We start from the raw sequence: 24,605 nt of genomic DNA on the forward strand, positions 1-24,605 counted from the left end.
ATCATCCTTGTGAATTACTATACGACACACACACACACACATATATATATATATATATATATATATTCTGTAAATCCCTGAGCAAGGTGCATCGTGAGTTACACCATATGTTTTCCTGGCATCGTTCTGGCTAAGACTTTGACCAGTCGTCTTGACAGAATTGGTAAAGTTCATTTAAACTGGTTTAATTCCAGTCTAGTTTCTGGAAAAGACATTCTGCATGTCAACCTTCTTCATCTATTCTCCAAACCAGTTTGGGTGTCACAGTCCTGCAGTTGAGTCTGAGTTTCAACCATGTAGCAGCTGTTGAATTGAAGTTTAGTCAATTAATGTATTCAATTTACTGCCCTTTAACTCGTTCAGTCCCAGAGGACGACAGAAAATGTTCTTTTTGTGACTTCAGGGAAATTGAGAGTTGAAGTGCACTTTTTGTTTTACTGTCCTTTGTACTCGAGTTTGAGAAATTATTTATTTACTAAAATACTTGATGTTTATCTGGATTTCTTTTATTTAACTGATGAGGATAAAATGCGACATTGTAAGTATTTTGTGTTCCAGTTAGCAGTTTAATTTGAAAGCCTGGTACCTCAAAGAGGACACTTTATGTTTAGAAGAATATTCATGTCTGACCGGCTGTTTTTATTGTGTCTTGTAAGCCCATGTGGGCTGGACACCTGTAACAGGGTGTGTGACATGTATGAAAATAAACTGTCTAGCTTGGCTAAAAGTATTAGCATAATCGTTTTCATGTTTGGCAGCTTCAACGGTTCGCAAACCTCAACTTCACTAATCCAAACATTCCTCACTGTGAACCAACGGTTCAGTCTTTCTCATCTGACCATCAACTTTTTCTACAAAGAATCCACACTGAAAGTGTTAATTTTTGAAAGAAATGCTTCTCATACCTCTCACTAATACATATCTATAGCAATATTAAGTGGTGACTCTGGTGTTCCAGCTATAGTTACAACATCCACTAGCCCTAACCCTTATTAAACAGTACTGTTGACCTAAATGAACGCCAAGCAAATAGTAACACACTTTTGCTTTCTTTTCAAGTTGTACAATCAGGCTAGAAAGTCCTCAGACCAAGGTTGAGACTGTAGACTTTAAAGTGTGTGAACTAGATTTTCTTCCTTCTTGTTATCGAGGGGGAATTTCATAGGAGGTTCATCCTTATTAATAAGACGTGCATCTGGAGTCTCCCGCTGAAAAGACGTCCCAGCTGTGAAGCACATGCAGACACATTTATATGTGCGTTTCTTCCCTGAAATGAAATCTCAGACCCGCTAAGCGCTGTAGGTTTAAAGAAGGCTTAGCAGTGTTGGCTTTGTTCACTTTTTTTTTTCCCCCAAACAGCGAGGATCTGATGCAAGCGTCTCTCAGCGAGCCGTAATCCACGCCAATGATCCAAACAAGAGCGCGGGCCTTGAAGATGCTTCAGCTACAGTGTTTCATTGGATAAGTATTTACAGTGATTAGAGAGGGGGCTTTGTTGGAGGAGCTCTGCGGCTGCATGATCAAAAACAACCAGCTTCAAGCTAAGATGAAGGTGATCAAAGGTTTTGAATGTGCAATGCTCAGACTGGATCTCACCGAGGTCGGGAAACAACAAGACGAGTGATCGTTTTGAAGTGGAAGGCATTGGGAAGATGGGAAAACAAGGCTGGAAGGAAGACAAGAACATTTATAGGGGCAGCATTGTGCATTTCCCAGGCGGTTCTATACCAAAGTCAAGTAACTACGTCAACTTCAGTGATGACAATGCTGTCCATATGAAAAACAAATTTGACTTGGTGCATTGGCTGTATCTAAAACCTTGAAATTGGGTTCCTGCCTCTTTGAGAGCCTCCTACATTTCCAACAATCCCACTTCAGCACAACAATGCTACGTGCCATTTACAAACTCTCCTCACAAATATTCTCTCTAACAAAGTCAAAGAAGCACACTTTAATATTTTACATAACCATATTTTTGCTAAATTCACAGACGTTGACGACTACCATGCTTTTTCAGGAAATTGTGAATTTGAAGATATGGTTAATTACATATGCGAATGTTTTCATTCACAAACTAACGTTTGCAAACCCTACATATTTTACTCTCTTCCTGTCAGAACTAAAATCTCTGAATTCGTCAAATTAATAATACAAAGATAAATGCGTTTCTATTTGCAAAACTACTTTCTATCATGGTTGCTGCAAGGAGATCCCAAAGCTGTGTCCCTTCTTCTCCAATAGGAACATTTCAAAGCATTCAAAATTGACTAAAACAATAGTTTTAGTCAGCATATTTATTTAGAAATGTGTATGTCATTAATTATCTAGAACTGTATTTGAGGCAAGTTAAACTAGTATTTTCTGTCAAATGTATAATCCTATTTGGTTAGACAGAATGAGTAGGACGTCTAACCACTTCCTGGCAAAAAATGCCAAGGTTTTGTTTTGGGGGTTTTCCAGGAAAAACAAAAACTGACATTATTTTTCCTGTAAGGTGTGGAGGATTTATCAGCTGCCTGCAGAACTAAATTGCATCAGATACCTTCCTGGATTTCAAGTAAACTTGCTAAAAAATATCAACAATATAGAGTGGTAATGAACTTCTCTGGAGAAGTTTTAGAGTATGTTTTCAGAAAATAGGAAAAAAACTTTCAAAATGTACAAACATTTATTACAATCCTTAATAGTTATAATATTTACAATTTCTTATAATTACAGACGTTTCAGATTTCTGGCATATCTTAGTTTTGCGAGTTGGTGCTGGCAATTCCTTGGAGATAGATTTTGGGTTGTTGTTCTTGCGGAAGCCATGTTGGTTCCCAAGCAAAGCTGGATTAGATCTCGGCGTCCCATCATCCTCTGCCTCCTAAGCGTATCGCACCGGTGCACCGTAAAGCTCATCTACAAAAAACATAATTGAAAAATATGTCAGAAATGATGTTTAGCATATAATTTAGATACTCGTGCAAGGTTTCCCCCAGAAAACTTGCAAAGCCTGGTGGTTGTGATGCTCAAGCAGTCATTCATCAAGCGGCCCGCCGTGTTTTTGAGTTAAAAAATGTTTAAAGTTGACAGGAAATTTTAAAATATCTCTTGATAATTATGTTTTACTGGAAGATTGGAAGACTAATACCTGAACATCAAGTAAAAAGACTTAAAACTTTTTTTTTTAAACATTTAAAAACAAATTAAATAAATAAACTATAGATAGCCTGGTGGCCCGCCAGGCTTACAATAAACTGAAGGAAACCCTGTTATGCTGTAATAATGAAACCTACCCTTTCAAATGGTGTTTATGATCCTCCTCGCCCCGTTGAAATACACTGCCGTTGAGAACTCCAAATTACTCTGTGGTAATTTCCTCCAACGTTGGCTGGCTCTGCCATTTCCGAGTGAAAAAACAATGCGGACAGTCCTGCTTGAAAGCAACAACTGTTCCACATCTGCGCAGATGTACTATGCAGTGTCTCTCGCAGACGGGGCAGTTCTCAAAAATCTCCCTGAGAGCGCTTTCAGATACAATGTATTCTGCATCTTCTTCTAACTCAGAAGGAGACTCCATGTCACTGTTCAAAGAAAAACAGAATCATGTTAAATGCATTATATTGCATTAAATAGAAAAAAAAAAAAAAAAAAAGGAAAATAATCTTACATCAGGTCAGAGAAGTTTGTGACTGTATCTCCTGGGTAATAGTTTGAATCCTGAGATGCAGGACTGGAGATCCTGAAGTCATCATCCTCTTCCTTCCCAACTTCCATGCGAGGTCGTTTCGATTGTGAGCCAAGTGCAGATTTCACAGGTGTTGACAGGAAGTGCGGTAAAGACTGCTCGGCATCTGTGCCTCTGCTCGCAGTGTGAACAGTAGCTTGTACACCTGTGCAGAACTACAATTGAAATGTGTGACACATACAATAACTTAGAAGTAAACACCATATTTACCTTTACTCCGGTAGTGTTGTAACCTCAACGTTCCAGCTGACAACTGCGTAGACACCGATCTTGTGCTAAGGAAACATTCAGTATGTTCCAATGCCGAATTTGTGGCACCAGGCGGACGAGTTTGTTTAATCTGAAGTAGTCCCTTGGAATTAAAATGCCAAAACAAATAGTAAAATGTGGGTAGAATGAAGTCAAAACATCAAGAATGATCAGTTTGACTTTAATAGATATTATTATTACTTCATAAAATATACAGGTTGGATGTTACTAGCATTTGAGTCCAATGTTACAAGTTCACTTATCGTGGACATCTTCCATGTTTTGCAAAAAACATATTAGAAAATGGAAAAAAGATACAAGGAAAAATGCTTGGTCATTCCCGGTAAACATATTTCACACTGTAGCATCCAATGACTTCATTAATATTCTACATTATAAAATCTCCGTTAACAGTGGCAATAGCAAATTACCGGGATACTATTATCAGTAGTTTAAGGATCAATATTTAATTCTTGTATTTCTGTACATTTCGTTAAGAGGTTGAAAGATATGCCGATAAATAATTGCTGATTTACTTTTTCGCCTTTAATGTTTACAAACATTTAATCGACTAAATTCAAACTTTTAAAGTCAGGGTTCTTATTTGTTTAATCTGCCTGTTTAATTTCATTTTCTCTAAATTAGGAGTGCACCGACTTGCAGCTGATTTCTTTACTTCTGGAAGATCTGGGATCAAACATGTGAATGTGATCCTATTTGCCCCAGTAAAGGTCTAAAAGTCAACCACTGTCCTCTTCTGCTCTCCAGTGGGAGAGGTTTGACTGACAGACCGGCCCACCAGGTCACATCTGGACATTTGCAGTTAACAATAGTCACCTCACTGTTACCAACTCAGCAACTTTCTTGCTATATTTAGTGACATTTCAGACAATTAAAAAAAAAATTGACCAAAATCAGAATTGGCCAGAAAACTGCAATCGGTGCACACCTACTCTAAATTCATTCAGCCTTGCTCTTGATTGGTTAGCTGTGTGACGTCTGTGCAAGAACCAGGAAGTATGTGACAACAGACGAACGAAGCTTGACGAAGAAGGCTGAGACTTTTGAAAGTTCGCAAGCCAAGCAAGCGTCATGTATATTCTCCAAACATGAGCCCTCACAAAGGGATTATATAAATTCAGTATTTACTGGAGGTCACTCGGCAGCTAGCTAACTGACTGGCTTTTTATATCATGTTTAGCTTCTGTAAATGAAAATACAGCACAAACGTGTCTCAATATGGCATTCTTAAAATGTGGTGTAAGGACACACATTGTAATAATAATATAATATCATAAATAAACCAAACAACAATGAAGCTAACAAAAACAATGAGTTGCTTTTCAACTTACTTGAGCAGACGCCAACGGTGTATGGGCACTTCTGAGCGTTGGAATTGCGTCGTCTTTTAGTGATAATCTTGTTATTAGTCCACTGTCAAATTCCCTTTTGTTTAGAAAGCTGTCATCGGTAAAGTGCCTCGCACAGATATGCCAATTTTTTTTCGTCGGAGTGTTATTTTGAATAATGAAGTCCAGCCATTGCTTAAGAACCGTCTCATCTTTGGGAAGCTTAAAAAGAGGGTAGTCTCCTGGGCATCCGAAAATACATTTTCTTCTCATTTTTAATTTTTTTAATCCAAAAAGGACTGCACTGAGTAGTTAGCTCAATAGATGCTCGGAGTTCTTCTTCTTGGTGTTTTTCTTCTTTTTCCTTTGCCATTTCCGGTAGATTGTGCACCAACTAGCGCATTACTGCCCCTCGCTGGTGGAGATGGCGTACTACATCACTTGATCACAGATTTGTATTAAAAACAAACGCCATAAGGGCTTTATACACTTCTTGCAATTGTAATGTTAAACCAAGTAAGGTTTTAATTCATATTGAACATAATTAAAAAGAGAGTTCTACTATCCCCGTTAAACTTGCTGCCCTCCATAAGAACAAGATCCAGTTTGCCACAAGATTCACATTTACTATTAAGATACGATTCTGTGCTTCTTTGCACAGTTCCATTTAATCTTTTGTGCTAGTTTTATGCATTTGTCATAATTGACTTTGTTTAAAGTATTGCTGTCGTTGTGCAGCCTTGTCCCCTCTTCTAAGACAAATTCTTCCCATGGGAGGCAAATACAAGATCTTATCCTCTCAGTGTCCACCTCCCTCTGCCACTGAATGAAAATTTGCTTCTTAATAAGACTTCAGATTTCTGAACAGTATGGTATGACACAGATAATCTGTGAAAAAAAAAAACTGCCTTCTCCCAGTGGTATCTGGAGAAATACAACATGTGGTCAGAAACAACCAATCAGAGTGAGGAAGAGGGTCTCAGCACTGTAAATCATCCTGACGATGTACATGCTGCTCGGACACTCCCCCTTGCTCTCTGCTAGGCTACAAATGATTCACAGCAGCGGTTGTTACCACAAATGCTCAAGCTAGTTAGCATGGCCACCGATGATGGCAAATAAATTGTCTGTTACCGTAAGTTAGCACACAAGGTGACTGAAAGTGTTAAGAACTCTCTTCTGGCTCTGATTGGTTGTTTTTGACCGGGAGTGGTACATTTCCTCAGATGGCAATCGAAGCAGACTCTGGAATATAAACACCAAATGCAGACCTCTGACCGACTCCATCAGAATAAATCTGTAAATGGTGTTCCCAATTGGAACGCTCACTCATGCGCAGCTCTTCTTCTTAATGATGTTTTTTGGTTGGTTGGCCAGAGCCACAGCTTCAACAGGTGTCTGTTATTACAAATTGTTGCTGCTGCTAGCCTGCAGGAGCTGTGGGGGTTAGCAGGATACTTAGAGATGCGGAAGCTCAGCTTGGAGACTGCAGTCCAGAGGAAAAGGCGGTGCTCGGTTACGCCAGGTGTTTTTGTTCTCCTGAATGGTTGCCACGAGAAATTCAAGGATTTCTCAAACATACATGAATGAATCAAAAAATACCCTGGGTATGTTTGTGGTAAAGGAGAGGAGGAGTCGATTTTACATCCTGCTACCCCTTTAAAATTGTTTTCTAATGAAACAAAAGCTGCGTTTGTGTTCAGTCACTTGCTGAGTCACCGTGTGCCTCGTCAATTTCCATAAAACCCATTAAAACACTTTGCATCATGCAGTCACTCCCACACTGGGATTTTTCTTCCCTCCACCTGTACGGTATGTTTGTCTGAGGTTCTCATTTTGAAGCCAATTTGTGTCCCAGCGTCAGCATGGAAAAGCTCACATCTGTCTCCCTCAGTCACGATGCAGATATCAAACCTCAATTTCAGATTTTCCCTGACCACAGATTATTGTGCATTCCCTTTGCTGCAGGTTGACAGTAAATACCCAAGATAATCACATCTGCTGAAGACAGATTATGTCTTCACGGCCTCCGCCGTGTCTTTATTTACCACCTCGGATTCATCCAACCAGCTGCGGAATCTAAAATGATCCTGCACCTGTTCTGATTCTGCTCATTTCTCTGTAACTGTCCCTTGTTTCCGCTTCTCTGACTTTCACTCGGCACCCGTTCAGCATCACAAGTCCCTCAGGAGACAACAAGAACAGAGTGAGATGTCAGAGTGAAGATTTACTCTGAAAAATGTCGCCTACGACTTGTTTAGTTGTTTTTTTTCTTCTTCTTTCTGCATCTCATTCAAAACACCTAATTAACCTGCGTGTAACTGCGATATTTTGAGACCACTGCATTAAATTAAAGTTCCCTTTGTTTTCAGGGATCAAACGAAACCCACCAACCGGACACAATAGGAAGCTTTTTCAGAACGTCAAACGGTTTTAATGCGCCGCAATTACTGCGGCGCATTAAAACCGTTTGATATAATTGCCAAACGGCTTCAGTTGGGTGGTAATATTGCTTTATCTCTTCAACCTTTGAGATTCTTCAATATTTTTATGTTAAGCAGGATAATGAATGAAAAAAAAAAAACGTACAATTTTCATTGCAAAGTAAGCTTTCTGTTAAGTGAGTATATTCAGCTGTGGCACTTCTTAAGCATGTTTCAAGTCTACGTATTAAACTCAAGTCATAACCTCATTCTAGTGCACTGGTTAGTGGGCAGATGAAAAACCCTGGACTCCACTTGATATTGAAACAGTGGCACTCCCAAGTTTTTATGCAGTGGAATATTACTAAGCATTAACTTTACATAAAATCGGGACAAAATTACAACACACCAATTCATCATTTTGAACCATCCATCCATCCATTTTCTTTCACCCTTGTCCCTCAGTGGGGTCGGGAGGGTTGCTGGTGCCCATCTCCAGCTAACGTTCCGGGTGAGAGGCGGGGTTCACCCTGGACAGGTCGCCAGTCTGTCACAGGGCAACACAGAGACACACAGGAAAAACAACCATGCAGACACACACTCACACCTAGGGACAATTTAGAGAGGCCAATTAACCTGACAGTCATGTTTTTGGACTGTGGGAGGAAACTGGAGTACCCGGAGAAAGCCCACGCATGCACAGGGAGAACATGCAAACTCCATGCAGAAAGACCCGGGCCGGGAATTGAACCCAGAACCTTCTTGCTGCAAGGCAACAGTTCTACCAACTGCGCCACTGTGCAGCCCATTATTTTGAACCACTTTTGTTATTTTCATGAACACGGCCCTCAAGGGAGTAAGTGCAGAGAATTGTGACCACATGAGTGGTTTGTTAATTAGTTTCTTTTGTTGTTTTTACTTTTTGTCATTTGGTCTGCCAAATCTATGTTACTGCAACTTTGACAGACCTCAAAAAATAGTTTTTTTCTTTGATTAATCCTTCAAAATATCAGTTTAGTGACAGAGTTACAATCCCGATGCACCTGGAGCTGACTTTGTACTGGTTTTAAACAGTGTTTTGGGTTATTTTTGGCAGCAGGGTAAGGAACTTCATATCTTGATAAAGATAAAACATCTTACTACCCATTTTTTTGAGCTGGAATTTCCTTCAAAAGGTTCTGGTGGAGAGTGAAAAGAGTCCATGAAACTTAAACCTCACCTAGTATGATTTTTTTTTTAAAAAGGGACGGAAACACTAAAACTGGGCTTGTCCGCAGCGCGTCCGTTCTGCAGGCGCGCAGGATGCAAATGAAGAGGACGCAACAACGAGGACATCATCAGAAACAACCAGATAATAATGAGGGTAATATCGTTTGTGAGTCCCAGGTGTGGGAACTGCAGCGCAGCGCCCAAAAACAAAGACAGTGACACTAAAAAAAAAAAACAAAAAAAAAACCCAGCAGCGGCAGCTCTTAAATCCGTCATTCCGATTTACAGCCACCTCGCTTTTTATATAGTCGCTCTGATGGGACAACAGGCACCAAAGATTGCCTTCATGATTGACTTCAGCTGCGCACGCAAACACACATTCACACACTTCTTCCATCAACTCACCACATGAGGTTGTTAAAGGAAAGATTCAAGCAAAAAAAAATAATAATAATAAAATGGAGATTGCCTGACAGAAGGTTCAATGTGAATAAGTCATAGAAGCTGCAAATTCATTACCACACACACACACACACGCTTGAAATGAACAGTGTAGAAATGTGTAAACACAGTAGAGGACACGTACATAAAGATGTGATTACTTATGCCGAGAGTCAGGCAACCTTCCCTGAGGCGGTGACCGACAACACACACACAAAATGCTAATCATAAAACAAGTTTAGAGAGCTCTGCTGAGGGTTTCTGAATATGTTTCACTTCTTATCTATTTCACGGAAAAATCTGCAACATTCTACAAACACATGAGCCAGAATCTTATTAAAAACTGATCAATTTCCCCTTGAGAACCATTTTTTTCCTCCTTCTTCTTCTTCACTGAACCTCATGTTCACAGACTTACAGTAACCACGAGTAGATCAAATGTTCTTTCATAACTGTCCAGTTTGAATAGTTACGGCATTAATTATGGTCTCTTTACCAATCAAATCCATTCAGAGTGAATACAAAACTGTTAAACCAGGAAGTGAAGTTGCTTAGGTGACATGTGGTTTAAAAAAAAACCTCGACAAAAAAACAGACCAATGTTATAACTTTCTAAAAGTTAAATAAACTCAAGTTTATGTGGGCCAAATAAATACGTAGTGATGAATTGTACGAGTTTATGTTGATGCAGAATTATTTATACGCCTGGCAGATTTAAATTTGAGCGTCTTTTTGATTTAACCGATACGTTTGATTGAAACTTGTTAGGCATGTTGAAAATCGTTTCTGCCCTTCTAAATAATCAGTCAACAAATGAAACCCATCTTGTGGTTGCCGAGTAGCCATTTCCAGTTTTTCTTGAAAATGTGTCTTTGAGGATGAGCGCCAAGTCTTTGAGATTAAAAAAAGTTTCCTTGCCATCTCCCTGATCTCAAACCCAAATCTGCCAGGAAAGTTTACGATTTTGCGCCTAATTGTTCGCACTTCAAAAGAAATAGTGCTTAAGTTGTTTAAATACTTAGAAGCCAGGTCCTGTGAAGTCAAAAGTTCAGACGTTCTTCATTACAGCTTTCTGAGAACAAGCTTAATATCATCTGGAGAAAACAACAAACTTAGCATAATCCTAAAAAAAAACAAAAACAAAAAAACAAACAAAAAAACAACTATGATCCCCTTGGAGTACAGCAACTCAGCAGGTTTTCCATCACCGCCGCTGTCACACCAAGCAGCGACAACAGCCATCTAAATGTAAATCCCAGGCTGTGCTCTTACAATAAACTGAACACATGCAGTCTCAGCTGCGAGCCTCACACAGACACACCTCCCATTTTCCACATAAGTGTTAAAAAATAAAGTGCCGAACGTAAGAGGAGGACAAACCGAGGACACAAACAGCACAGCTATTTCACACTTCAGACCGAGGCACTCATGACAAAGCAACGTGGAAACAGTTGAGAGGCAAGAACAGGACGAAAAACACACACACACACACACACACACACACACGCACGCACGCAAAACTGCAGATTATAAAGACCGTTCTTCATCTGCAACAAACAGGAAGCACTCATCTTACGCAGCAGGTTTCTGGCTGCTTTCAGCGAACTGGCTCACAAAAGAACAGAAGCTTCTTCACCAAAGGAGACTTCAATCAGCATCCTCTGATGCATCAAAACACAAAGGAAGAACATCCATCCAGCTCTTATTTTGTAAGCTTTAGTTTTGTGTTCAACCATTCAGGACAATATACCCTAGATAATTTTAGGAAAGACTAAAACTTACTTATGAGCTCAATCATAAATCACAAAACGCAGCAGCGTGTCATTGCAGTGTCTCAAAGTCAACATTTAAACATGAAGCAAACATGAATAAGGTTCTTTACCTTTACTTGGGTTCAATCGTTCTTCATTCCATTTTCATTAAACAGCCTTTAAAATGCTTGTCAGGTTTCCTCCACAGGATCTAATCCTCCAAAGTTGACACATCTGCTCCAACGTGCTGCATTCAAGCACAAAGAAACAAAATGGGAGAGTTTACTTCTTCATGAGAAATGATGTGACTAGAATTTTCAACCTTTTCAAATTTCCACCAACTTAAAAAATGGTTCATCTATCTTTTGCAAGCAGCATGCTTGTTTGTATTAAAATTCCATATTGTGCCAAATGCAGTAAGCTTTTTTTTATTGTGTAGAATATTGCAAAAAAAAAAAAAAAAATCCAGGTAAACTACCAAGACAAATTGTCGGTTAATATTTTTTTTTCTGTTTTAGGACTTTTCATTGACTTCATTCCTACAGTTCAGTTGAGGAAAAAATACAAATAAATAAACTATCAATTCAGTCTAAATACTAAAATAATGACAGTGAACTCAAAGTGGCAAAACCTGTAAACTATTATGAGAATTAGGCAAACTATCATATTGAAAAGATTTTTAAATCACTATTTAAATCGAAATAAAATATTAAATAAGCTGCCAGGCTCTCTCCCACAGCCATAACAGTCATTTTACAGATATAATACTAATCATACATTTAAAATATTAAATTAGAAAAACCAACAATGTTGCTTCTCATGTTGAAGTATTAGAGAATCTTAATCAGGGTTAGTCCAAGCTATTCCAGCTGCTGGCTTAAGGCCAGAAATTGAGTTTTAATCTCTAGTGGTGCGGGCTGTTATTGACCGCTAGCGCCTACAGGAGGTGAAAAGGTGTAAAAGGTCATATTTAATGGGTTCTGTACCATAATCGTCAATATGCTTTCAATTTCCTGAGCAGCTCTCTGTGACCCTATTAGAAGAGTTTAAAAAGGGATTTGGAAGGTACTAAAGAAAGTTTATCTGTAATGTAGCAGGTGGTTTTTGAACTGACAGAGGGAAACGCTGAAAGGTTAAGATGTTTTTATTATATGTGAAATGCAATGAACCAGCTGCGAAAAAGTAGAGAGGCAAAGGAAATCAAATGTAGTTACTTTGTCTATATTGCACAGAGGAGAGCCTTCCTTAAGTCTAGAATTTTCTTGTTGCAAACAATATTTTTCCTGGGGTATATATCAAGGAAAGAAGGAAAAACTGTGCATTTTTCAAATTTTTAACCATCACGGAGCTGAAGATTTATCAGTAACCTAATATTTAACACTCGAGCAGATGACTGCACGCTCATTTGACAACCGTCTGCGCCTCAGTCGGTTTTGGACGAACTTTTGTTTTTCACTTCCGCTTGTTTTTCCATCAAATCGGTTTTGCGTCCTTTCCACCTCCTGCTTTCTGCCACTTTTTATCTCCCGTATTGCTCTTTCAGCTGATGTGTTCGCTGATATTATTGCCCTCTGTGACTCTCAACGATCACAACAACACTATAAACTTCCACATCGCTGCTCGCACATGTCACGGCTCAGCAACGCTGGGTTTAAAGAACAAACTGTGAGTGAAACAATGAAAGCCTGCAGTTTCAGGAAGTGGATATGTGCTGCATGTAAATGGCATTTAATGGCTTCATTCAGCTGCTCCTTGTTTTGTCAACTGGAAACAATCGGTCCGTGCTGCCAGTAATGTCAGCAGCTATTTGAAGTTATTTCTAAAAACTTTTTTTGAGATGCTTCTAAAGTTAGAGGGAAAAGCAATCCGTGTGGACTTGACCTTACTCTGACTTGCTATTTCAGTTATCATAATTTCCTCCACCAGGTGGCAATGTAGTTTGTATTTGATCATGTTACGAGACGCTTAAACGAAGAAGAGAAAGTAAAATTAGATTTTCACATTCTTGCTACTCTTTCATTATTATTTATCCTTGAACTATCTGCTGTGTTTCTTAGTCTTTGCGATACTTTTTGTTCGCTGACGTATGAAAAAAAAGAAAAAGAAAAGGAACCTCACAGAAATGGATTTTTACTAAGACTGAAGTACACGCAAGTTTAGTTTGACTTACCGGTAAAAAGTGCTAGGCCTATTAGCATAAGGAGGGCTGGATAGCACCACACACTTTCGAATTCTAAAAAACATTTTAGAAAAGTCAAGTATCACTTTTCGTACATTTTACAATTATTCCCCACTTTGAATTGACCTTTCAAATAACGTGCGAGCAAAGAAAGAAAAATAAATTTGTGGTTGCAACATGTCAAAATGTGGAAAAGTTCGGGGAACTAATTTTCAAGTGACTGTACACGTTCAGGCATCAAAGCGCTTCATTGTAAACCCCTTGCTCAGGTTCTTTATTTTTTTTCCGCCAAAATAATTGACAGTTACATTTTAGCCGTCGCAGGAAACCACTAATATAACACGCACACACTTTTTATGTTTGCGAATTAGCTAGCACTGCAGTGAACCTCACTACTTACCTTCACGTTGATGACTCGGAAAAAGTCCATCTGTGATTAGCCCGCCTCCAGAGGTAGAACTTAAAGATAAAATGGAGGGAGGCGAAGAGGTCAAGGCAGAACATGAGATATGAGGAGATATGCAGCCACTTTCACTTTTTGATAAAGAATTTAGGATGCTTCTGTTGTTTTGTCCCATAGAAACAACCTCAGGACTCTCGCAGTCCTGCATTTTTAATCAACACTCACTAATATTAAATTAAACCGGTTTAATATTGTAGCTGTACTGACCTCACAGTGTGCCGAAACAACCGAACAGTATTCATTAAAACCCCATTTACTTACAACGGTGCTGGAGGAGCTATCCACTTTCAGGTCTGCCAGACGCTCATAAATAGTGAGGATGAGGATGAAGATAATTGGACGCACGGTTTCGCTTTCAGCTCATGACAAGGAAAGGAATGGGAGCATTTGAACGCAACATTTTGTCTGGGTAGGGTAGACAGGTCATGGAATCAGAAAAGCAGCACATGCTCTTTTTTAATGATGGGAAGACTTTCTCATGCAACTCCACCATCACCTCAGAGATAAGAGTCTTAAAATTACTTTCTAAGGTCATGTCACAACATTATGCTCAAAATTTAAGGCTGTACTTTGACTAGGCCACTCAAAACTTTTTTTTTCTTTTTGGTGAACCTTTCAGAGGTGAACTTAAAGTTACTCCTTCCATTTTTTTTGTTGTTGTTGCATCTGATTGGAAGTTAAATCAAAATACACCTAATGTCACGCCTTCAATTTCAAGGAAGAATTGCAGAATTATTCATTATGTAAATGTTGTCCTCTCTGGCATCTTCTAATTTTCATTGCTTCATTTTAAGTACATGTTTATTCAGTATTCACTTTTGTCAGTTTCAAGTTATTTCAGTGATAGCTGAAATAACTTAGAGAGGTGCCAGCCATTTTTGCCATTCAAAAGTTTCCAACCAGTCACATTCACTTAAACGGCACTGTAAATTCAAAGTCTGTTCAGGAAGCAATGCCAATTGATGTCGTGTCCCAGTTCTCTGTGCAATGAAGAACACGTATGTCTCTCATAATTGTAATGTCGGCTGGTGAGGGTTGGAATCTGGAACAAGGATGCAACTTCTGAGTTTCGTTTTTCGATTTTATTCAATTCCCACCACATCAAAGGAATACCATAGGACTCCATCTTGCCTTACTCCTAAAGTAGATTCTTTTTCTCTAGCTTCAAAACCAAGAGAACCAGATGATCTTCAAAAAAAAAAAGAAATCTTCTGTATTAAAATTACAATTGATGGGTCAAGTGAAACTTGAAGTGAGGGCAAGCTTTGAAAACGATTTGCCTTAAACCCATATGCCCTTATCATTCCAGCTACCGTAAAAAGTTAAAGACAGCAGCGTCTGAGTTAAAATTTTAAAAAGCCAATCAGAAGGCGTCTTTGCTTTTGTGCTGACCTTTGACCTTGGTCTTAGAAGAGCTACTACAGGGCTTCCTGTTGCATGTGCGATCCTGAGGATCTGTCTCGTCTTTTTGGGGTTGTAATCTTCAGCGGCAGGAACTGGCTGGGTGGAAAAAAGAAATCCAACTGTGTGGGAAAATAACGAGGAGAGAAGCCTCCCCACTTTTACCTGCATCCACTCTGCTCTGCTCTGGAGGAACCTGACTGGAAGTTAAACACCGCTTCTCAGCTCTGCAGCAGAGATACAAACAGTTCATCACTGTTTTTCGTGCTTCATTCAGTTTATTTCAAAGCTTCGCCGACGCAAGCAGAGAGGAACAATGAACCGGTTAGCGGGCATTTACTTCTCTGCAGCTAGCGCAAAAACAGGGAAACATTGAAGCACAATGTCTGACAGCCAACTTTACCATCTGTTATTTTGCGCAACTGTTTGTTTCAATTGTTTTCAGCTTCCTGTGTGTTTGTCCCAGCATTTTTTTACCCATACTTTCCTCAGTGTCTGAGCAAAATGAACTATGGAATGGTTGAGCATTTTCACTTATCACTTTTGGGCCAAGAGTTTGCATGAAGTGACACAATATTTTAACACCAACAGGAAAAGGAGACTTCCAGCTCTTTCCTTTCACTAATGTTTTACACAATCGTGTGGCTCGATGATGTGAAGTGTTCTTTTGATTTTGACAGAATACTTATACAGTTTGCTGTAGACTCAAAGCTATTTAACTGATCAACAACATTCTGAAATTTCAATTCCCTATTAAAACCTAAATCCGTTTTAATGGGCGCTTTCTTCTTTTATTTACAATTTTGACTTCCAATGATTCACTTCCTGCTAAAGAGCCCCCTAGTGGTTGAAGAAAAATCCACATATAAGACACATGGTTCAAAGCTTAGGAAAAAAGTAGTGGCTTATAGTCCGGAAAATACCGTATATGAAAAAAAAATCTAAATGTTCTCTGGTATTGTTCAGGGGGCCGGACCAAATGTGGAGGCGGGCCAGATAAGGCCCGCGGGCCATAGTTTGGGGACCCCTGATCTAGGCACTCCTACAAACGTCACACTTTTTCTGTTACAAACTGACTCCAGTCCCCAAACAGAGAAGGGAAAAGTTATGTGGCCCTCACAGGAAAAAGTTTGGGGACCACTGTTATACAATAATCGAGTTGAGGACTTTATGTTCCCCCTTGGTGGTTGACTGTGGTACAGTTTGCTTTTATTGGTTCATGATTATCCATTGAGATGAATGAGATGCACAAGCTTTTATGATTTATGTAAGTCTTTATTTCAGCAGCATTCAAGTCGCCTCAGCCAGTGACAGAAGAGAACTATAATCAGTGATGAGAGGCAGAGGAGTGAGATGACCAGATAAAACAGGAATACAAGCCTTTTTCTTTAAACTACCGCTTGTGTTTGATTTGGTTTACGGTGAACAGAGAACATTTGCAAACTCACAGAACATCCACAGAACCCAGAGTGTTTAACCACAACTGTTCAGAGGTACAGAGTCTGACCAAAGCTTCAAACAGCAGTACTAACAGGAAAGCTTTAATGCTGCATTCAGGTCCAGTGGGAAACCAGAGATAAACTCAAGAGTCTCCCAAAGTTTGAGCATTTTGATTGTTCAAAACTAACCTTCAACAAGTCAGACTTTACAAACCGAGGAAAAAACCTCTGTGCATAATTTATCACTTGCCTCAGTTTAAATATAAAATTTTGCCTGTTTTAATATTATTAATCTGAAATAAATCTACGGATTTACGTTAAAATGAGTTTTCAACAAATTTAAGTTAATCTCTGACGAGAGTAAAATGAGCAAATCACTAATAATTATACAAATAAACTGGGAAAAAAAGCAGATATTTGTATCTTTATCTGTAATCTTGTTTCGCAGCTATGGAATTACAGACGTAAAGCTTAAATAACGAAAGTAAAACGAAACAAAAATGTTCAGAGAGTGAACTTATTATTACTGTGCGACATGAACGCAGCATTTATTTGACAACACACAAAGTTAAATAATAGAGCAGTTTGGACAAGTCCAGTGTTGCCTTATGTTAAATAAAGTGCTTTCTTTGTTTTTTTTAGATTCTTTACAAGCTCATCATTCAGATATAACAATGAATATTACAGTGAAGGAGACTTTTTTTCTTACAGTTTGTCACATAAATAAGAGTTAATGTAGCTGAACAGAAAAAACGCTGCAGCAGATATTATTGCACCAAAAAAATAATAAAAATAATAAAATAAAGTGACACGAAATGGCTGGATGCTTTTCCTTCAAGTTATCCAAACTAAAGCATTCCCACAGAGGGATTACAGCAGAAAACAAAACAAAAAAACACACAATGCAGTGAATATCATGGATACACATAACGCACATTAACATTGTTGAACTTCCGTTAAATTTACAGTGAAATATACAGACACGCGTTCACCTGCAATGTAAGCTTATTCCGGAAACCCGCACAACACCGACACATCCGGAGAACTCCGTCAGGCAGAGAGCCCAGCTTTTATTTCTTAGTTCCTCCCGTTTATTTGGAAAATGTGAAGATTAAAGAGTGAAATCTACCCCAGGTTCTGATTTGAGACGTCCAGAGCGCGAAAACAGGACAAAGACAAATATTTCCAAGCTGTCAGAGGAAGGGGTGGGCATGGGGGGGACGATTTCCAGGTTTCGCCAGTTTATCTACACTTGAGAGGTTTATTAATCAGCAGCCTTTTTAGTGAAACTTCACAAAAAAAAAAAAAAAAAAAAAAAAAGATTTGATGTTTTGCTGTCAAGACGTCTGGGTTTCAAACTGAGATGAAATCAAGAAACTTGTTTTAATAAATTATTGGGGACAAATATGGAGGACATACGTCACAAAACATTGGTGCTCAGGGATTTGTCTGGTAAAAACAAACAAACAAACAAAACAAAAAAACTCGTACCACACAAAGAAATTTAATTTATTCAGCTTAATATATAAAGTCTTCAGTCAATTTACAACCGTAAAAGATGAAGCCAAGAAAAAATGTTCAAGTAAAAAGTGGTGAAATTGGTTGAGGATAAACTAAGGAGAGTTGAAGAGTTTGGGACAATATAGAAAACAACGAGAAACTGATGTTTTTTTCCCTCAGCAGGCTCAGTTAGTGTCAACACCCAACAACATCACCATGATTTCAACATTTTAATGTTGAAATCACAACAAAAAAAGGACAAATGACAAAAGATTTTATAAGTTGGTGTTGATTTCACTTAAGTCGATTCAACGGAAAGGAAAAATGTTAATCAATTATTGGTTGGACGACTAAATATTCAGGACGTCAGTTTTTCCTAGGGTCGAATACTTTATGTTTGTGTGCAAAATGTTTTACCTCGTCGGGTTTGATTGTCTGAGTTCATGCTCACGCAAATTTCCAGACTTTTCCCAAAACGTTCAGGGAAAAAATAAAAAATAAATAAATAAATAAATTACAGAAGCTGGAAGCGTTTGTAAAAACAGCAGAGCGTTGGTGGCGAGCAGCTCGGCCGTGTTTGGCTGGACACCGCCGATGAGGCAACTCCTCATCGTGACGGAATTTCCCTAAGATGAAAGGACCTCCAGGTTTAATCCAGCTCTCGGTCGTCACAGCTTGTGTGAATATTCACCTGCCTAATCCAGTGTAAGCCTTCGCTAAGAAACTGTTAATCTGCTTGCGTTTTTTTTTATTTTTTTTTATCACTCCCGAAATCCTGCCTGTGTTCTCTGAGCTTCAGATAAGAACTCATTAGCAGCAGCCGCATGTCCGAACCTTCCCCCGTTTTAACGACAAAGTTCACCAAGGTCAAAAGGGCGCAGATGGAGCCTGAACACCCGGAAAGTGGAATGAAATGTAGAAACTTTTAACAAGAATTTCTTTGTTTTCTATAGCATTTTCAAGAAAAAAATAAAAAATTTAAATAAAAATCAGACAAAACATTTTGGAACTGAAAAACTTTGATGTGTATTTTTCCGATCCAGTGGAAGATGAAATTTGACGAGGAAAAAAAAAAAAAAAAGCAACCCGCCCAACCACCCGCAGGTTTTAACCGTGTGTGTGTGATGATTCATTTAACAGGGAACAACAAAAGAAACACGAGGATGTGCTGCGATTCCACACGGGTGCTGCTGCGGATCTGAGCTGCCATGGCAACAAGCTTTAACTGCTACACCTGGGCAGAAGCTGCCGTTCCACTACTGGACTAACAGCTGGTACTAAAAAGAAAATAATAATAATACTAATGCAGCGGGCGAGGTGCGAGGGAGGGAGGAGGATAAGAGAGGCGGTCAGAGAGTCACGAGGCCGGTGAGCGCTCCGTCATAAACATCTGTGTTTAGCCTGGAAACAAAACGACAAGAGGAAGGAAAAGAAATGCACAGCCGGATCTTTGTTGGTTTGATGAAATGTGACAAAACGCACCAGCTTTTTGTTTTATCTAACGCTTCTTGTTCTTAAAACATATGTATAATAAAGGTGGTTTCAATGTCGATGCTAAAACTCAGAGATGCAGATTCAGACTAAAGTTGACTTAAACATTTATCCTCTCTTCAAGCTGTAGAAACGTACACAAAGTTTGACCGGATGAGATCCAAAACTTTCGATCGCTCTTCATTCCGACTGAATTTTGTTTGAATTTTTAAATCACGCATTTAGAAGTTAAAATACTTTTGGCTTTGCGACATCCGTCTTTGAAAGTCGGCAATAGCTTTTGGTAACTAAATAAACTCAAAGAGACTCTTGTAAATCTAAGTGCAATTTTAATATAATTGATAAAAATGTTGAAATTAGGAATCCAAGTTGAAGATTCTCGCTCATGCTTAAAAATCTAAAACAGAACCAAATTATTTTGCTTTTGTTCTATGAATGCAATGGCTCTTGCATTTGATTATTGTTAACAAGTCTGGGAAGTGAAAACTGGAGGTATTAATGCTATTTTATTTGGCATTGGGATTCAATTATTTCACTCCTGACAGAATCATCCTACACTGATTTCAGACTCTTCAGAGTAAAGTTTACTCTTTATCAACTTTTAGTGTATTTATGAAAGGGGAAAGAAAAGGAGAGATTCTTAGTTTTCAAAGAAAACATTAAAAACTTGTATTTTATGTGGTGAGCTGGATGTTTAAAAGGTCTAACACAAAACAAAACAAAAAATTGGACTAAAACATTTTTTTCACAGAAAATGAAAAGCGTCAGATTTAAGGAGTTTATGATCTCAGAGAGAATGACATCTAATTAGTTTCATTTATTCCCACCAGTCAAAAACCCAGAAACTTTCTTTCTCTCATTAAAGCTTTAAGCTAAACGATGGAGTCATCCAGTCGTATATAAAAAAAAGTCACCGCTTTCCTGAAAACTCACCAGCATCTGTGACTTAGAGTCGTGCAATTGAAGCGAAGCCAGTTTGCATATTTCTGTGTCCGTTTCTGTTTTTTTTTTTTTTTTTTAGTTTTTTCCTAACGGTGTTGCATATTTTATTCCAGAGCTATTTAATGTGAAAGCAGACAGAGCTGACAGATGGTCACCAATACGGATGACACGGGATCTTACTGGTGGGTTTGAGGCATCGGCGGAGCGAAAATGTCACTGGGTTCAAACTTCCTGAAGGAATCCAGGCGAGTGCATAACTCCTCGACTTAGCAAAATGTTAGGAACGGTTCTGGAAACGTGTCCCGGTTTCAGATTGGGCCCCGTGGAAATGTGACATTCCGGCTGAAAGCAGCTTCGGACGGCAAAGCGAAGCCCAAATGTCAGGATTCATTTGAGGAACAAAAAAAAAAAAAGAAAAAAGAAAATAAAAGAAAAGATGCTGAAACAAACGACAGCTCCTCTGCTGAATGTTAACCATAAAATAACTCCTGTAAGGATTTAGATCCTTCAGTTCAGAGCTTGGATCAAACATTGCTTGGAGAAGGATTGAGAACAAATACGTTAATAGAAATGTCACAGTACGGCCACAGTGCGAGACAGAAAAAGATCCCAGAGTGGCGTTCTAAAGCAAAAGGGAAAAAACAATCTCCACACTGCAAAAAACATTAAATATCATCAAGTATTTTTGTCCAGTTTCTAGTGCAAATATCTTAGCTCGACTAAAGTAAGACCTTCAGGAAGACAGCAGCTTGTTTTAAGTCAATACTTCCTTGAAATTAATTAAAAAAAATATACTAGTAGTTCTATTGGAAGATTTTTTTTCACTCATTTTTAAGTTTCTGGCAATGGAGGTAGTATTTTTCCATCAATGTTAAGTATACACTTAAGAAAGAAGAAGCTCTTAAAAGTTACTTTAAAAAAAATACACTTTAAATTAAAAATGGCTAAAAGATTTGCACTAGAAACTAGACAAAGAAAAAAGAAGACTTGATAAGATTTTGTGTTTTTGCAGTGCAGCTTAACCGGATAGTTTGGAAGAAGGTTTTAGTGGAAGCAACAGCTAGACAAATCCAAACTCTTCCTTTAGGAAGGAAGTTTTCCCTGTGAGAAGCTGGGGATTTAACCAAGAAGAAGAAGAAAGTTTGAGGCTCAAAAGCTTCAAGAAGAAAAAGTATTTCTTCATGTCAAGGTTGTCTGAACGAAGAGATGATAGACGGCGGGCAGAAGGACGAAGGGTCCCGTCTCTTCTGTGGTTGTGGAAAGGGAGAAACAAATTGGACCAGCGGTTAAAAAAGCAGAGAGGATGTGTTGCTGAAGGTGAACTTAAGAAATTAGATATTTTAAGTGTACTGTATAACTCCAGTGTACAGGAATACAGTGAGTGCTTTCGATGGAATGCAAAGAAGGCCTGGTTTTATGTCGGAGACTGCATTTAAATTAACGCAAACACTTTTCCTCTCACAGAGGCGGGGCGCAGTCAGTCTGAAACTCATCAGAGGACCAATAAAGATTAAAATATAAGCAGCAGCAGCATGTGAAACATCTCAGGTTAGACTTTAAATGACGTGCGGTTCCAGCGATCCGCAGTGAGACGTCGTCTTCCAAATCAAAGGCACAAATCCAGGGTTTTTATCCGTGATGTCTTCCGAGATCCGGGTTTTATCAGTCTTCCTAATGTAGTGCTCTTTTTGTTTAATCTGAGCTCAGAATATCAATATTAGGATTCAGGATGGGTACAGTCAGCCAGTCGGCGTGTTTGATCGCTCGCTGCCTCAGTAGCTCTTTGGTTTGGGGAGACGCGACGATCCGGAGCCGAAGGATTTCGCCTTCAGCCCCGGAGAGTTGACGCGATCCAACAGCTGCCTCGACGGCCTCGCCTTCGCGGACGCCGGAGCAGAGCCATTGGCGGCATGAGAGAGGAAGAGGCGGAGCTTGGAACGGTGCAGAGGCATCAGGGATCTGGAACCGGTCCCTCTCCTTTCCGTCTCTTCTTCCTCCCTCCCCGGCTTCTTCTGTGGGTTTCCATCGTCCATCGCTCTTGTTGGGGTTGTGCAGGTGGCGGCGATTGGTTTAAAAGGTGGGGGGAGACCGTCAGGGAGCATTTCAGCGTGGGCTTGGTTTGTCAGTGGTTCCTGGTCTTCCTGATGGGAGGAGTGAAGTACCTGTGACTGAAAACAAACAACAAACAAACAAAAACAAAAAAAACACATTTTAGGTCTTCATCAGCTAACGGACACACACACACCTGGCTCTGATTCTGGAAGAACATAAAAGCCCGGCTCTCGCCTGGGTTCTGAACCAACATAAACCTCCAGCTCTTTGTTGCATAATTTATCAGGTGTTGGAGCCGAGTAGAGACACAGGGAGCTGTTCTGTCAGGTAGACAATCGTTTCACACGTCCACACTTTGATCCGAGAGTCAAACTGCTTCGATTCATCTGCGTGTTCGCTTTCATCTGTTTGTGTGTGGGTTTGTGTGTACGGCTTGATTACAACACCGTTACACCGTTATTTAAATTTACTTGTTGGTTTTGCTTGCTTGCTGTTGTATTTGCTGATTACCTTTCCTCTCACAGCTCATGGCAGCCCTCTCTGTGGTTATTGAGTAGAAAAGCAAATGACTTAAGCGCTTGTTGTTCAGAGCTAGGGGACTTGTCACGAAAATCGTTTAAAAAAAAAAGCTGTTTAAAACGATCGCATTCGTGCGTGATGTCATTTTTTGGAGAACTCAGAACAGAAAGAAGCCATTTTTACCTATAAGTGTTTTTACCGAACCGAGCACAGCTTTAAATGATGATAGTAACAAAAAAGTTTTAAACTGGACCCTGCTGCGACTGAATTATCAGACTAACTTACCTATTTTCTGTATGTTTGTGCATCGTTTCGGGGGAATTGTTTGTTTTATATGTCTTATAATGCGGGGATATAAATCAATAAGAATGTATCAAATAATAAAAACATGATCGACAGCAACAGATAAAAGGTTCAACATACAGAATATTCACCGAACTCTGATCCAGAGCCACATAGCATTCTGGGAAATGTAGGCAGATGAAAGTCTTTATCTGCTCAACCTCTCACAGAGAGCATCAGCTCACTCTCTCTCTCTTCTCATAATGATCCCAGTATTATTTAGAAAACGAAAAATCTTCTTTTTCCCATCAATGCTATTTAACTGATCAACAACATTCTCAAATTTCAATTCCCTATTAAAACCTAAATCCGTTTTAATGGGCGCTTTCTTCTTTTATTTCCAATTTTGACTTCCAATGATTCACTTCCTGCTAACGAGCCCCCTAGTGGTTGAAGAAAAATCCACATATCAGCCACATGGTTCAAAGCTTAGGAAAAAAGTAGCGGCTTATAGTCCAGAAAATACCGTATATGAAAAAAAATCTAAATGCTCTCTGGTATTGTTCAGGGGGCCGGACCAAATGTGGAGGTGGGCCGGATCCGGCCCGTGGGCTGTAGTTTGGGGACCACTGGTCTATACCCATCAATAATTTTTGGAAAAAAAAAACAAACAAAAAAACTTAGATTCCAGACTTTCCCAGAGTTTATAGTGGAAAATTAAAGAAAACTGTAGTTTTCAGTTATGTAATTTCAATCTAATGTAGTTATGAAGACATATTTTGGAGAAACACAGTTTAGACATATGTATTGAAAAAAAAAAACCCACCTGGATGATATCAGCAGTTCATGGCAAGAAACTAAACATTAACTGGTAAACACCGACATCTGGTGGCCAGAAAAGAAACTGCAGCCTGTTGGTATCTGCATTTCCGACTGAGACATTTCAATCCATCCTCATAAAACATGTATGAGCAGCCGGAGTGAATGAAAAGGACAGAATGTAACTCAAAATCACAAGAAAATTCACAGAAATGATGAGAAACCTTACAGAGAATGGTGATGGCAAATGAAGAGCACTCTCCTATTTTCTCTCTTCTCTTTCTGCTGCCAAGCCTTTCCAACCCTTTGAGTGTTCTGATGAGATACTAACATAAAGTGCTGAACCACCCAAACTGCCCTCTTATG

At 39.1% G+C, this 24,605-nt stretch overlaps 1 protein-coding gene across 2 annotated transcripts in view; it reads right to left on the reverse strand.

The window, feature by feature from the left end:
- Positions 1 to 2,649: 2,649 nt before the first annotated feature.
- ccser2b (coiled-coil serine-rich protein 2b) overlaps positions 2,650 to 24,605 on the reverse strand; it is a 50,464-nt gene continuing 28,508 nt past the window's right edge. The window contains exons 14-19 of one of the 2 annotated variants that reach the window (XR_014085059.1): positions 13,732 to 22,735; positions 5,332 to 11,399; positions 3,941 to 4,082; positions 3,653 to 3,875; positions 3,279 to 3,566; positions 2,650 to 2,901 (exon numbers count right to left, since the gene is read on the reverse strand). Coding sequence is in view for 1 of the 2 variants with exons in the window: in XM_081600619.1 (XP_081456745.1) it covers positions 22,690 to 22,735 (46 nt within the window). In the remaining variant the exon portion in view is untranslated. Of the gene's footprint in view, positions 2,902 to 3,278; positions 3,567 to 3,652; positions 3,876 to 3,940; positions 4,083 to 5,331; positions 11,400 to 13,731; positions 22,736 to 24,605 lie in introns of those variants that run through there. The other variant, XM_081600619.1, reaches the window with a different exon arrangement.

The sequence above is a fragment of the Poecilia reticulata genome, chromosome 19 (genome assembly GCF_904066995.2).
Source record: "Poecilia reticulata chromosome 19, P_reticulata-male-v2, whole genome shotgun sequence".
NCBI lineage: Eukaryota > Metazoa > Chordata > Actinopteri > Cyprinodontiformes > Poeciliidae > Poecilia > Poecilia reticulata.